The sequence below is a fragment of the Mustela nivalis genome (assembly GCF_964662115.1).
Source record: "Mustela nivalis genome assembly, chromosome: X".
NCBI classification, from domain to species: Eukaryota; Metazoa; Chordata; class Mammalia; order Carnivora; family Mustelidae; genus Mustela; species Mustela nivalis.
In genome coordinates this window covers 55,800,260-55,816,955 of record NC_139040.1, presented here as the reverse complement: position 1 = coordinate 55,816,955, position 16,696 = coordinate 55,800,260, and the positions used below count along the sequence as shown (strand labels likewise).

Here is a 16,696-nt window from a genome sequence, read left to right as displayed (position 1 = left end):
ATCTTGAAAACATAATTTTAGTTTGGACAGATGTTTCCAGAAAACTTAAAGTCATGCAAGTTTAATGTAAAGGGATTTAAAGAATGAAAATAGACATAGAGCTCTTATTTTATAGTCTTGCAATGTTCCTTTACATTCATTGACAAGATTATTAGCACAGATACTGGTGCTAAAATAACCCCTTTAAAAATAACTGTATTTTATTTTTAAAAATGTCTTAGAGTTTTGCTTTTTTAAGCATTTATATAACAATTGATTACATCTTGCCTTCCTCAATCCTATATCTATTCTTTCAATCCTCTTTCGACCAATATTCATGAATTATTCACTTTGGCTGTATAAGAACCAGTGTGTCATTTTCACAAGATGAAACACATACAACAATTTGAACAGATATTTGTGCATGTCACTTACCCAGCAACAGAGTACTATTTGCTGAACACAAATAACTGCTCATTACTCCATATGAGCCATTATCTCTGAACTACCATATTTTATCTAAAAAATCTGTTTACTTCTGAAATAAAGTGAATCAGTGGGAACTAGTCTATAAAAGTTATTGTATTCAAGTTGAAGATTGCTTTATGGTAAGAGCAAGGGAATACCCCGGATCAGATATCTGATCTAACTGTGCTCTAGTTAGATCATTAAACTCATAGGAGCCATTAAACAACCACAGGAACTAGTAAAGAAAAGTACTGCAAGAGATGGAATTTAAGTGACCATACATTGCTTGTATAGCTACAATCCACCAAAAGATAACATCCTGTAGACCAGAGGCAGAGAAGCAGAAAGAAAATATATGTGGTTCAAGATATCCACTCTCTATAAATCACACAGAGTTATCTTAATGGTACCTGAGAATGGTTGCTCCAAACCAAATTTTGGTAGGAGGAGGCAGTTTTGAGAGGAGAGAGAACTTCCTGTGAGCTGATGGGGTCCAACGCCTGAACAACTTTGTTCATGGGCCCACTGTAGGTCCTCACTCTCTCATACACTACATTTTTTTCTGGTGGGTGCTGGGTTTGGCTTGACTGATGGTAACACTGGTAATGCTGGGGCTGGCACTGCAGCACCTCTGGAGGTTGTGGAGTCCCACAGCTGCTGCTGCTCATCTCACTCCAATAGCTTGAGCTCATGATGTTCTCAGTGGTCAGCAAGGTACTCTGCAGACGCTCTCCCTATGGAACAGAGAGAGAGAGAGAAAGCGCTGGTGAATAAGGGTAAGAGGGCAAGCAGGCACAAGTAGAAGTCATTTATCAACCCCCTCTGCCTGTAGTGGTGCCCCTGGAGAGGTTAGAGTTACCTGAGCAGCAGCAGGAACAGGTCTGGCAGCTGCAGAGGAGGCAGCAAAATTATTTGAGTGCAAATGAAAAGTAGAGCCACCCTGTGAGATTGCTCCAGGAAATGGTACTGACACGCCCCTCAGGGGTGGATTCACCTGGCAGCGTTACTTGCCAAGAGAGGCCCTGCTTTGCCACAGAGATACAAGGCTGCATTCAAGTAGGTAAGGGAATCTGGAAAGAATAGAAATGAAAAATTTTAGGGCTGAAGCCAGAGCTTCCAAGTCCACAGTCTTGGAAATTCATTTAACTGTAAATAAGCATACAAAGACATGCTTGTGTCTAAGCTTATTAGAGAAAAAGTAACAAACATCACATGAAAGTGACTTTCCCATGGTTCTTAAGCTTACTAAAGAAAATTACGGGCATGGATATTATCATTCCAGAGTCCCAGATCAAAATACAAAGTATTAGCGTAGGAACACACTAATTTTCACAGATAAATTTGCATTCTTTGAAAACCCAGTTGGTAATTTCATTTAAGGAAGATTGTCATGGGGTCTCCTTCTAACAACTTTAATTTATGGACCTGTGTATCTTGCTCCAGACCTCATATGACTTTCTTAACTTATATTGAAGTAGATTTGTCTACATGATTGTTGTCTATAAATGGGAGATTGGTCAAAAAAGATCTTACCGTTCCACAAATACTTTGCATTTCAGCATTTACATTTATTGTTTTGCATTTTTACAAAGGAATGTACTCTGATTTCATGTGTGTCCTAAAAAATACTGAGTTTGGTTTCTTTTTTAGTATCTAGTTGTTAAGGAAGCTGCGAGTCTTGAAAGGGGCCTGACTTTATGAAATGAGATTTAAACATGCTCAGCACTTATATTTATTACTACTTGAAATTACAATAATAATGCCTACTTACACACCATATTTTGCCCTGCAGGATACTTTAGCATCACTGAACTATAGAATACTCACTAAGTATGTCTTCAGAAAAGGGGTGTCTTCCTGCTGTGTATATACATCACAGAACCTAACACACCATCATCATTCTGGAGAGGAGGAGAGTATCATTGAGCTGGCTAGCCAGTCTTTTATCTGCTAAGTGAACAAAAAGTAGTGATTTAATGGTAATTTACTATGACCAGGTACTGTGCGAGGAGCTTTACATGGATTAGCTGTCATCCTCACAACTTTATGCATGTGTATAGGAAACAAACAGAGGCACAGACACAGAAAGCCACAGACATTTCCCAAAGTGAAACAACTAGTAAATGGTGGGTCTAGGATTTTAGCTCATTTTAGAGGTTAAGCTCTTATTTACTGCATTATTCTGCTATATACATTTCAAAATTATGCTCTGCACCATCCCTCATCTTCTATGTGGGAAATCAAAGTATAGTTTTGAACTGCTGGCTTGTAAGTGACTCTAAAGGCATCTTTGGATTTTTTATGGGAGAGAAGCAAGCAAAATGCTGAAAATCAACCTTGAAAACTCTTTAAAATTATTAAAAATAAATTATTGTGTATTTACATTGCATGCTGTATGCTGCCAATCTAATCCTTTTTCATTTTAATGCTATTTCTCAAGAATCAATAAAAATTTAATTAGAAACAGTGACCTGCAGAGCAGTCTTGGAAAATATCAGATTGATAACCTGTTAATATCCTTAACAGTATCATTTTGGATAGGCTTCATGTGTGAACAGGGAATGGGTAAGTGAGGTCATCCAGTCAGCTCTGATTGTTGAAATCTGAATTTAAAATACACACAAACAAACACATAAACATAGTACTGTTAATATTTCAGCCAAAAGATGGCATACTAAATAGAAATGGCAATGAATAATAAAACTTCCTTCATCCATAAAAGGGTGACTATACCTGTTGTGCATATTGCTTGGATATATGGCATTTTGAGGCAACCACCTTTATTTTGCCCTAACTTGGGCAAAAATTAACATGTGATATCCTCCAGCCTTGTCCAATATTCTTCCCCATCTGTGGGTATGAGACAGAAAGAGAGCTTAAAGCTCAGGAATAGTGTATAAGAAATGAGATTAGGCGTTATCTGGCAGACAAACCACATCTAACTATGAAATATATGTTGACCACCGTAGTTCACCTTAGAGAGGATTAACAATATTCTTATCAAAGTTCCTGCTCCTTTTCTGAGAATTCACTTGTGCTTTTAATGATCTGAATTTCCAATTGTTTTATTTCTCCTTAATGCAAATGATATTCTCATCTATTTTTATTAATAAATGCATATAACTATATTAGACTGTTTAATAATGGTATTTGCCTGTTTTCTACTTGAAAACCTAAGGGATTGACACTGCATTCTACAAGCTTCATGACTATGCTACCCTTCTCACATTGGTGGATAGAATAATCAGAGTTGATTCCTTATTCTCAGCTCCAGACTTGTTCACATAATTCTAAATTATATTTCTGGCAGTTATTTTGTTTTACTCAGTAATATAGATATTTTATGTTTATTACTGAAAAAACTCATTTATATGATACATTTGATTTCCCTTTAGAACTAATAAACTCTTAGAAACTAATTCAATTCTAACAGATTATTTATTTATTCATTTATTTATTTTTAAGATATTATGTATTTATTTAACAGAGAGAGACACAGTGAGAGAGGGAACACAAGCAGGGGGATGGAAAAGGGAGAAGCAGGCCTCCTGGAGAGCAGGGAAGCCCAATGTGGGTCTTGATCCCAGGGCCCTGGGATTATGACCTGAGCTGAAGGCAGATGCCCAAGGACTGAGCCAAACAGGCACCACTCTCACAGATATTTTAAAAATAAATTTTATTGTTCCTGATTATAAAAATAATTCATTCTTAAAAATTCAAATAATTGGGGCACCTAGGTGGCTAAGTCAGTTAAGTGACTGACTTGTTTTTGGCTCAGGTCAGGTTTTTGGCTCAGGGTAGTGAGATTGAGCCCTATGTTGGGGTCTGCACTCAGCACAGTGTCTGCCTCTCTCCCCCTCTTTCTGCCCAATCCCCTAACCATTCTCTCTCCCTTTCTCAAATAAATAAATCTTTATTTTAAAAATTCAAATAATTAAAGAGATGCATAAAGTAGAAAATGAAACTTCCCATATTGATCGTAGGAGAAAGGGATGGGCTAAAGATCAGGAATATTTGCTGTATACATTATCAGTAATTTAAAAAACTGATTATATTTTGACTGAGATGTTTTGAAGATCATCTGAAAAAGTCTTGATTTTACCTACCTCATAAAATTGTTCTTAGAATCAAAAGAGAAAATGTCTGCTAATTATAATGCACTATCCATATACAAGCTTAAAAATATTACTTATAGATGATGTATGTGATTTTTGTAAAATAGTAAGGTTTGAAAAGCAAATATGATGGGCCTGGCTTTTGAAAAGCTTAGCTACCTAAAACATTGAGGTAAAATAGATCAGTAATAAATTTACCAAAATGGGTATACAGAACTATCTTAGAATATTAAGCAATTTAAGTTATTATAACTTTAACACCAAATGAATTTCATCAGCATCAGCAGTAATGTTTTTATATGTATAACTAATCTTGTACTCCACCTCTTGTTTTATGGGATTGATGTCCAGGTCTATCTCAAGCCCTAGTCCACTATTAAAGCTTATGGTGTAATGTCAAAGGGTAGAAAGTTAAAGTGAAGTTACTAAAGTCTTTTTACTTCTGCCTTCTCTATGATCGAAGAGAAGTATGTTCATATGGAAAGAGTCAATAATCATTGGTCAGAGAGAGCTGAAGCCCAAGATAATGAGATATTATATGAAAGCACCTCTGATTTACTAAATGAGTCCAAGTCACTTGATCTAGCAGAACTCCATTCCAGCCTTCTGACAGATCTTAAAGATGAGCTTGCTTAACTGCTATTGGGAAACTTCAGACTGGGAAATGTTTCAGAATAACAGATATGAAGAAACATTGTTTCGATTTAAAAAAATGAATGGTAAAGTTTACAAACTGAACAGCTTAGTCTAACAGCAATCCAGTCAAAAGTCTTTATCAGATTATCAGCTATCTGATGATACACAAATTTAGAATGGAAATTTGTGATCTCTAAAAGACCTTTGGTTATCCTTTATCCTGGTTTCTGAATCTCAGTCCTTTAGTAAATTTTAACTGTGGATAATTTGTGGATAAATTTTAACTGCATAATTTTGCTCAGAACTAATTTCAGTGTTCCAAGAGCCACACTAGAGAAAACGAGACTTCATTTCTAGACAAAGTAAATCACTCCTCGGTATGATTTTAATGCAGTTGAACAAAGACCAAGCCTCAGTGATTCTGGCAGACCCCCAGGGATATCTGACCTTTCCTTTAAAAAAAGTATGTCTTGAATAACACCAGAGTGTTTTACCTAGAAAAGAGAAGTGCTTTGCCTCCAAATGAGTTCAAGAAATACTTGGTTAAATATCATTTGAGAAATAGCTTTACTGACATAATTATAGCTTTTCATAAGCTAATATACATTATGATCTAAATAGACGATGTAATGTGCAGAGTTTTTCAAGTTTTGTTAGTGATGTAATATATTTTGAGTGGAATAACTTCAGTTACTTGTATTCTTCAGATGTTTTCTTCTTTATGCTTATTTCCTCTAAACTAAACTCATAAAGCAGGTGGGAATTCACACCTAATTTATAATTCTATCAATAGTCCCTGAAACAAAAGCAGTAGCTTCACCTGGAAAAGTTTTACAAATGTTAATTCTTGGGCCCCACCCCAGATCTCCTGAGTCAGAAACTCTGGGGTGGGGCTCAACAATCTATTTAACAAACTCTGCTGGTGATTCCAAGGATATCAGTATGTTTTGGACAAGCTTGGATAAAAGAGGAAGATGGTAGTGCCAGAGGGATGAGACTTTCAGTATATTAAGTAAAAACTCACAAGCAGCTCAGGTGATTATAATAGAGGTGAGCTACAACCCTTGGTAAGAGTCAAACTGTTTTATATATAAGGAGAAGTTAGAATAAGAATGAACTATGGTGTAGTACATCAGTTATGTTATCTAAATTATCTGATGTTAAATATAAAATATTTTTATTTTAATAAAAGGAAAATATTGGAGATACCAAAAGACTATATAGTGTTGATGAGTGTAGTTTTGAAGTTAGAAAGACCTAGATTTAAATTTTAGCTGTACTACATATTAGCTCTATGGCTTGGTAAATCATTTACTTCTCTGAGCTTCTGTTATTCTCAGTGAAATGGATAATAGCCTATAACAAAAGATTGGTTGTATGGATTAGATAAAATGCATATAAAGTGTCTATCATGGTGTCTGGTACATAGTAACTACACAATAAATGGCATTTCTTAAAGATTCTGCTCCAAATTTGGTTTGGGATAAAGGAAAAAGAGCTTGCTATGGATTTGCCAGTGGAAATTTGCTTAGAGTAGAAAGTAATATATGAGGCAGACTGGACTTACAAAGGGGAAAAATGTGGGGAAATACTAGGTAACTTAGTTACCGAGAAGCCCCAATCAACTTAACAAAAAGGAGAAGGTATAAAGAAGCTTGATTGTAAGGCAATCATTTATTTAAAAAGCTTGACTTGGACTAAAGAGTTTAGTTAGGAGATAAAACAAGTCTTTTGGGGGCACCTGGGTGGCTCAGTGGATTAAAGCCTCTGCCTTCCACTCAGGTCATGATCCTGCGGTCCTGGGATTGATCCCCGCATCAGGCTCTCTGCTCCACAAGCAGCCTGTTTCCTCCTCTCTCTCTGCCTGCCTCTCTGCCTACTTGTGATCTCTGTCTGTCAAATAAATAAATAAAATCTTTTTAAAAAAACCAAGTCTTTTGATATCTGTTCTAGATATTGGTGTGCAATATAGATAAATTATAAGGAGTTTTGTTTCCTTGGGGGAGTGGCTATTTTCATTAGAGGGGGATCCATTAGAGTATCTTCAATAATCAACATCTTTTTATTGAAGTATAACAACCAGAGTGTTACATTAGTTTCAGGTGTAAAATATAATGATTCAACAATTCTATACATTACTCAGTGTTCATCTAGATAAGTGTACTCTTAATCTCCTTTATCTATTTCACCCATTCCCTCACCTCCCTTAATTCTGTATAAAAGTACCCAAATCAAACAGAAAAAAGGAAATAATAAATATAAGAACTGTATAAAGTTAAACAAAATGTCGGAGAAAGACAAATAACATATGATTTCTATCATATGTGGAATTTAAGAAACAAAACCAATGAACATAGGGGAAAAACTGAGAGGCAAATCATAAAACAGACATGTAGAGAACAAACTGAGGCTTGCTGGAGGGAAGGTTAGTGGAGGATGGTCTAAATGGGTGATGGCTATTAAAGAGGACACTGGTTGTGATGAGCACTGTGTATTTTATGTAAGCGACGAATCACTAAATTCTACTCCTGAAACTAATATTACACCACATGTTAACTAAATGGAAATTAAGTAACAACTTGAAACAAACAAACAAATAAAAAAGTACTAAAATCTATAAGAGAAAAGCAAAAGAATAGAGAAGAGTAATAAAACCAAAAGATGGTGCTTTGAAAATAAATAATAAAATTGATAATCCTCTAATAAGATAGACAGAAAAAGAAAGTACAAATAACCAAAATCATGAATAACACTACTGACTCCACCTACATTAATAAGATAATGAAGTGCCCTATGAAAAACTATGCACATACATTCTCCAACTTAGAATAAATGGACCAATTCCTTGCAAGCCACAAAATACCACAGCTCACTCAAGATGATACAGATAATCTGATCAACCCTACATCTATAAAATAACTAAAATAAATAATAAAACTTCCAAAAAGAAAAATGTTGAATTACACCAAACATTTAAGGAAAAATTAATACAGTCTCTATATAATCCCTTCCACAGAATAGAAAAGAAAGGAATATTTTATAATGTATTTTGTAAAGTCAGCATTACCCTGATATTAAAAAGACAATACAAGGGGACACCTGGGTGGCTCAGTGGGTTAAACCGCTGCCTTCGGCTCAGGTCATGATCTCAAGGTCCTGGGATCAAGCTCTCTCTCTCTCAGCAGGGAGCCTGCTTCCCTCCCTCTCTCTCTCTCTCTGCCTGCCTCTCCATCTACTTGTGATCTCTCTCTGTCAAATAAATAAATAAAATCGTTAAAAATAGGCAATAAAGGAAAACTACAGAAAAACAACAGAAAAACAACCCCCATGAACATAAATTTAAAAGTCCCATCAAAATATTAGTAATTCAAATCCACAATACACAAAATGAATAATACATTATGGGCAAGTGGGATTTACCCCAGGAATGCAAGACTGATTCAATGTTTGAGAATCAATCAATATAATTCACCGTATTAGCAAACAAACAAAAAAACAGAACATAAAATTACCTTAGTGAATGCAGAGAAAGCATTTGATGAAACCCTACATCTGTACCTGATAACAAGTCTTAGTAAACTAGATAAACAGAAACTTCCTCAATCAGATAAAAAGCATCTATGAAAAACTTATAGTACCTTACTTAATGATAAAAAACTGAATGCTTTCCTCCTACAATTAGGAGCTAGCAAGAATGTCTGGAGTTCACATTTGAAAGGAAAAAGGTTAAGCTACCTCTATTTGAAAATGGCATGATTGTCTATGCAGACAACTCTAAGGACTCTACAAAAAAAACTCTTGGAAATGATCAGTGGGTTTGGAAAGACTGGAAGATACAAGGTGAAATACAAAAATCAATAGAATTTTATATAGTACAATGAATAATTGGAAACTGAAATAAAAAACTGATAACATTCATAACCCCCAGTGAAATGTTGAAGCAGGATGCCTGGGTGGCTCAGTTGGTTAGGCAACTACCTTTGGCTCAGGTCATGATCCTAGAGTCCCAGGATTGAGTTTCACATCGGGTTCCCAGCTCCATGCGGAGTCCACTTCTCTCTCTGACCTTCTCCCCTCTTATGCTGTCTCTTACTCTCTCAAATAAAAAAATAAAATCTTTTAAAAAAAGAAAAAAAAGAAATATTGAAGCATATATCAAATAAAATAATGGCTGCATACTGAAAACTGCAAAATGCCAATGAAAGAAAGAAATCAAATAAGCCCTAAATAAATGAAAAAGATCCTATGTTCATAGATTGAAAGATTCCATATAGTTATGATGACAGTTCTCTCCAAATTGGTCTACAAATTTAATGCAATCTCAATAAAAATCCCAACAAGATTCTTTGTAGATATACACAAGTGGATTCTAAAAATTATATGGAAAGATAAAGCTACTAGAATAGCCATACAAATTTTGAAAAAAAAAAAAAATTAACAACGTAGGAGGAGTATCACTTAAGTTCTACTAAAAATTGGCCTGCTGGGAAGGTGGACGAGTAGGAGCACCCTAAGCTCATCTCATTCCCTGGATACAACCAGATAACACTGATGTTTGTGTAAAAAAAAAAAAAATGACCAGAAGACTGGCAGAACAAACTCCACAATTAAAGGTAGAAGAAGAGGCCACACTAGAGAAGATAGGAAGGGTGAAGATGTGGTCTAAGAGTTAAACAGACCATCACCATCCACAGTAGGGAGGGAGCTGGTGGTACAGAGAAGAGCAAAAAACCCCAGACTTTATGACAATGAATTCCCATAATATTTGCCTTTGAAAGTGAGAGGGACCAAATTTTATAAGTTCTTATAATCTGTGGGAATAATGTCAGGGGCAGATGGGAGGGAGAGTGATTTGCTCATCTCACTGTGCCCTAAAGAGACAGGGATCATGGGGTGATCCCTCCAGGAAAAAAGGACCTGGCAGGTAACATTTCTCCCTTACTCGCCCTGCATAAACAATTGTCACCTGCAAGAACTAGCACAGCACCAACACTCACCACCTGACTGGTTTGCACCAAACCCTCATCCTCTGTATTTCAGCAGATCCACCCTTCCCAGTCATACTGGCCTCATTCTCAGCATTGTAGGCCCCTCTCCCAGAAGACCAGCCCAAACTCTGTCAACAGCATATCTCCTAAATGTGTGTTTTGTGGGGCCTCAGTTCTGACAAAAGCAGGGGTAGGTCTCATATCTCAAGCAGACCACTGCACACCTACCTAAAATGCACCCCAACCCTCCTGTTTACCAAACATTGCCCACAACAGGCAAAAATAGCATCTTCAAATAAGTAGGCTGAATAAAAAAAGAGGCAAAACCAATAACAGAGCACATACAACACACATAGGAGATGCTGCCTGAAGCTCCAGGCCCCTGGGAACCCGGGAAACTGCACTGTAGCTATAAGACTTCTTCATAAAGCTATTATCATTAATAGCAAGAGAAGTAGCTCACTTTCCTAACACACAGAAAAAAAATACAGAAAGTCAGACAAAATCAGACAGAGAATTATCTGTCAAATGAAATAATAGGATAAAACCAAAGCAAGAGACCAAAGCAAAACAGATAAAAGTAACACGCCTGATAAATAATTTAAAGTAATGATCATAAAGATACTCACTGGACCGGAGAAGATTGGAGGACATCAGTGAGACTTTTTTTAAAGATTTTATTTATTTATTTGACAGACAGAGATCACAAGTAGGCAGAGAGGCAGGCAGGTGGTGTGGGGGGAAGCAGGTTCCTTGCTGAGCCAAAAGCCTGATGTAGGGCTCAATCCCAGGACCCTGAGATCATGACCTGAGCCGAAGGCAGAGGCTTAACCCACTGAGCTACCCAGTCACCCCATCAGTGAGACTTTTAACAAAGAGATAAAAAAGAACCAATCAGAGATGAAGAACAGGATAAATGAAATTACAAATACACTTGATAAAACAAGTAGCAGGCTAGATGAACCAGAAGAATGAATTAGTTAGATATATAGAATGAATTAGTTATTAGACAGATAAATGGAAAGTCACCAACCTGATTAAAGGAAAGAAAATTATGAAAATTAAGGAGAGTTCTAGGTAACTCAGTGATGTCATCAAGCATACTAACATTCTCATTATAAGGATCTCAGGAGAAGGGAGAGGAAGGGGTCAGAAAACTTATTTGAAGAAATAATAGCTTAAAACTTCCTTAATCTGGGGAAAGAAACAGATATCCAGATCCAGGATACACAGATATCCCCCTGCAAATTGAACCCAAGGAGGTCCACACCAAGATGCTAGTAATTAAAAGGGCAAGAAGTAACAATAAAGAAAAAAATTAAAGCAGCAAGAGGAAAGAAGACAGTTACATACAAGGGAAACCCCATAAGCCTAACAGTGGGTTTTGAAGCAGAAACTTTGAAGGCAAGAGGAGTATAGGGTGATATATACAAAGTACTGGAAAGGAAAAATCTGCAGCCAAGAATATCCTATCCAATAAGGATATAATTCAGAATAGAAGGAGAGATAGATTTTAGACAAATACTAAAGGAGTTCATGACCACTAAACTAGTTCTACAGAAAAGTATTAAAGAGGACTCTGAGTGGAAAGGAAATACCATAAATAAGAATATGAAAAGTAAAAAACAAAAGTAAAAGTAAAAGTAAAAAACAAAACAAAAACAAAAACAAAACAAAACAAAGACAAAAACAAAAACAAAAACACATAAAATGGATGTCAAAAGAAAGGTGGGGTAGCAGTGAAAATAAATATTTCTATGAAAATCAGCCAAGGGATTAATAAAATAAAGGGATTAATAATATGACATCATATACCTAAAATGTGGGATGGGGAGGAGTAAAGAATGGGTTTAAACTTAAGTGGCCATCAACTTAATGTAGACTACTACATAAAGAAGATGTCGTATACAATCCTAGTGGTAACCACAAATCAAAAACCTGAATAGATATGCAAAAAATGAAGAGAAAGGGATCCAAGTATTTTGCTAAAGAAAGCCAACAAACCATGAAAGAGACAAGAGAAGAAAGAATCACAGAAAATCTATAGAAATAACCAAAAAACAGGTAACAAAAGAGTAATAAATACATCTATCAATAAAATAACTTTAACTATAAATGAACTAACTCCTCCAATCAAAAGACAGGGTGACAAGATCATTAAGAAAATAAGATCCATCTAGGGGTGCTGGGTGGCTCAGTGGGTTAAACCTCTGCCTTTGGATCAGGTCATGATCTCAGGATCCTGGGATCGAACACTGTATTGGGCTCTCTGCTGAGCAGGGAGCCTGTTTCCCCTCTCTCTCTGCCTGTCTGTCTACCTACTTGTGATCTCTCTCTCTATGTGAAATAAATAAAATCTTAAAAAAAAAGAAAAGAAAAGAAGATCCATCTATATGCTGCCTACAAGAGAGTCCTTTCAGATTTAAAGACACCTGCAGATTGAAAGTGAGGGGCTGGAGAAAAATGTATCATGAAAATGGATGTCAAAAGAAAGGTGGGGTAGCAATACTTGTATCAGACAAAACAGACTTTAAAATAAACACTGTAAAATAAGTCAAGCAGAGAAAGACAACTATCATATGATCTCCCTGATATGAGGAAGTGGTGATGCAACATGGGGGCTTAAGTGGGTAGGAGAAGAATCAATGAAACAAGATGGGATTGGGAGGGAGACAAACCATAAGTGACTCTTAATCTCACAAAACAAACTGAGGGTTGCTGGGGGGATGGGGTTTGAGAGAAGGGGGTGGGATTATGGACATTGGGGAGGGTATGTGCTTTGGTGAGTGCTGTGAAGTGTGTAAACCTGGTGATTCACAGACCTGTACCTCTGGGGATAAAAATATATGTTTATAAAAAATAAAAAATTATTTTTAAAAAAACTGCATAAAATAAACACTGTAACAAAAGACAAAGAAAGATACTATATAATAATAAAGGTGACAATCCAACAAGAGGATATAGCAATTGTAATATTTATGTACCCAACATGGGTCACCCAAACACATAAAACAGTTAACAAACATAAGGAACTAACAGATAGTAATACAATCATAAGAGGGAACTTTAATAACATACCATTTACACCAATGGACAGATATCCATGACCCAGGAGTTGCACTATTAGATATTTACCCAAAGGATACAAACATTGTGATCGGAAGGGGCACCTGCACCCCAATGTTTATAGCAGCAATGTCCACAATAGCCAAACTATGGAAAGATCACAGATGTCCATTGACAGGTGAATGAATAAGGAACATATGGTGTGTGTGTGTGTGTGTGTGTGTGTACATATACTGTATATCTATACCTATACCTATATTATATAGGATGGAATATTACCCAGTGATCACAAAGGATGATATTGTACCATTGACATCAGCACAGATGAAACTGGAGGGTATTATGCTGAGTGAAATAAGTCAATCAGAGAAAGACAATTGTATAGTCTTACTCATGTGGAATTTATGAAACAAAGCAGGATCATAGGGAAAGGGAGGGAAACATAAAATAAGATAAAATCAGAGAGGGAGACAAACCATAGGAGACTCTTAACTATAAGAAACAAACTAAGGGTTGCTGGAGGGGAGGTGGGGGGGATGGGGTAACTTGATGATGGACATTAAGGAGAACACATGATACAATGAGCACTGTGTGCTACGTGCAACTGATGAATTACTGAACTCCACATATAAAACTAATGATGCACTATTTGTTAACTAACTGAATTTATATAAAATAAGTTAAAATTTAAAAGAAAAGAAAAATCAATGAATGGTTTTGAATGACACACTGGACCAGGTGGATTTAGCAGACATATTCAGACCATTCCTTCATAAAACAGCAGAATACACATTCTTCTCAAGTGCATATGGAACATTCTCCAGAATAGATCACATATTAGGTCACAAAACAAGTCTGAGCAAATTAAAACAAAACAAAACAAAAGTCATAGCATGCAACTCTTCTGACCACAATGTTATGAAACTAGAGATCAATCACAAGAAAAAATACGGAAATAGAACAAATGAATGGAAGTTAAATAATATGTTCCTAAACAGTGAATGGATCAACCAAGAAAACAAAGAAGAAAATCGAAAAACACATGGAAACGAAACAGTTCAAAATCTGTGGGATGTAGCAAATGTGGTTCAAAGAAGGGGATTTACAGCAATACACGCCTACCTCAAGAAGTAAGAAAAAGGTCAAATAAACTACCTATGCTTACATCTAAAGGAGGGAGAAAAAGAAGAACATGTAACACCCAAATCCAGCTAAAGAAGGAAATAATAGATTAGAGCAAAAGTAAATGATATAGTAACTAAACACACACACACACACACACACACACACACACACAGACAATAAAACAGATCAATGAAACCAGGAGCTGGTTCTTTGAAATGACCAAAAAAATTGATAAATTTCTAGCAAGATTCAACAAAAAAGAAAGAGAGGGCAATATCTCTCATGAATATAGATGCAAAAATCCTCAATAAAATATTAAGAAACTGAATCCAAAAAAACATTAAAAAATCATACACCACAATCAAGTGAGATTTATTTCCAAGATGTAAAAGTGGTTCAAAATTCACAAATTAATGTTGTATATAAATAACAGAAAAGATACAGAAAGGATATAAAACATATGATCATTTCAGTAGATACAGAAAAATCACTTGAAAAGTATAATATTCATTCATAATAAAATCCTTTGGCAAAGTAAGGTCAGAGGAAACATACCTCAACATAATAAAAGCCTTATATGAAAAACCCAAAGTTGGGGCACCTGGGTAGCTCAGTGGGTTAAGCCTCTACCTTTGGCTCGGATCATGGTCTCAGGGTCCATGGATTGAGCCCTGCTTTGGGCTCTCTGCTCAGTGGGGAGCCTACTACCCCCCCCCACCTGTCTCTCTGCCTACTTGTGATCTCTATCTATGTTAAATAAATAAATAAATAGATAGATAGATAGATAGAAAGATAGATAGATACAATCTTTTAAAAAAAGAAAAAAGAAAAGAAAAACCCAAAGCAAACATCATACTCATTATTGAAAAACTAATTGATTTCCCCCAAGGTCAGGAATAAGACAAGGGTGCTGACTCTTTCTGCTTCCTACATTCTACTTTTATTCAGCATAATACTGGAAGTTCTACCCACAGCAATTAGAATACATAAAGTAATGAAAGACATCTAAATTGGTAAAGAAGAAGTAAAACTGTCACTATTTGCAAATGACATACTGTATGTATAAAATCCTAAAGACTTGACCAAAAAACAACTATAAGTGATAAATGAATTAAACAGTCACATATACAAAATCAATGTATAGAAGTTTGCATCCCTATACAATGATGGAGCAGCAGAATGTTAAATTAAGAAAACATTACCATTTACAATCGTTCCCAAAACAATAACATATCTAGGGATAAAGTTAACAAAAGAGGTGAAAGACCTGCACTCTGTAAATTATAAAATACTGATGAAAGGAAATTTAAGACAATACAAAAAAATGAAAACCATTGTATTCTAATGGTTTGGAAGAAAAAATATTGTTAAAATGTCTATACTATTGATCTACGTGTTACTTTTTGTGCCAGTACCACACTGTCTTGATGATTGCAGCTTTGTAATAGATCTTAAAGTCCAGAATTTTGACGCCACCAGCTTTGGTTTTCTTTCTCAACATTCCTTTGGCTATTCGGGATCTTTTCTAGTTCCATACAAATTTTAGGATTATTTGTTCCAGTTCTTTGAAAAAGTTGATGGTATTTTTATAGAGATTGCATAGAATGTGTAGATTGCTCTAGGTAGCATCGATATTTTCACAATAATTGTTCTTCCAATCCATGAGCATGGAACATTTTTTCCATTTCTTTGTGTCTTCAATTTCTTTCATAAGTATTCTGTAGTTAACTGATTATAGATATTTGCCTTTTTGGTTAGGTTTATGCCTGGGTATTTTATGATTTTGGGGTACAATTGTAAATGAAATCAACTCTTCAATTTATCTTTCTTTGGTCCCATTGTTAGTGTACAGAAATGCAACTTTTTTCTGTGCCTTGATTTTATATTCTGACACTTTATTGAATGCTTGTATGAATTCTAGAAGTTCTGCGGTGGAGTCTTTTGGATTTTCCACATAAAGTATCATATCATCTGCAAAGAGTGAGAGTTTGACTTATTCTTTGCTGTTTCAAATGTCTTTTATTTTTGTTGTCTGGTTGTTGAGGCTAGGACTTCTAGTACTATGCTGAACAATAGAGGTGATAATGGAGATCCCTGCCATGTTCCTGACCTAGGGGGGAATCTCTGTTTTCCCCATTGAAAATTATATTTGCTGTGGTTTTTTGTAGATGGCTTTTATGATATTGAGGTATGTACCATCCATCTCTACCCATGTAGAGTTTAAATCAGAAAAGGATGCTTTTTTTGTCAAATGATTTTTCTGCATCTATTGAGAGTATCATATGTTTCTTGTTCTTTCTTTTATTAATGTACTGTATC

At 35.6% G+C, this 16,696-nt stretch overlaps 1 protein-coding gene across 5 annotated transcripts in view; it reads right to left on the bottom strand.

Annotated features, from left to right (window-relative positions):
* POF1B (POF1B actin binding protein) overlaps window positions 1–1,387 on the bottom strand; it is a gene marked incomplete at its 3' end in the record, with an annotated part of 113,429 nt that extends 112,042 nt beyond the window's left edge. For all 5 annotated transcript variants that reach the window (XM_082715975.1, XM_082715977.1, XM_082715976.1 and 2 more), the window contains exons 1-2: window positions 1,307–1,387; window positions 858–1,181 (exon numbers count right to left, since the gene is read on the bottom strand). In XM_082715975.1, the coding sequence (XP_082572101.1) occupies window positions 858–1,139 (282 nt within the window). In that variant the 5' untranslated portion in view covers window positions 1,140–1,181; window positions 1,307–1,387. The remainder of the gene's footprint in view (window positions 1–857; window positions 1,182–1,306) is intronic.
* Window positions 1,388–16,696: the final 15,309 nt, after the last annotated feature.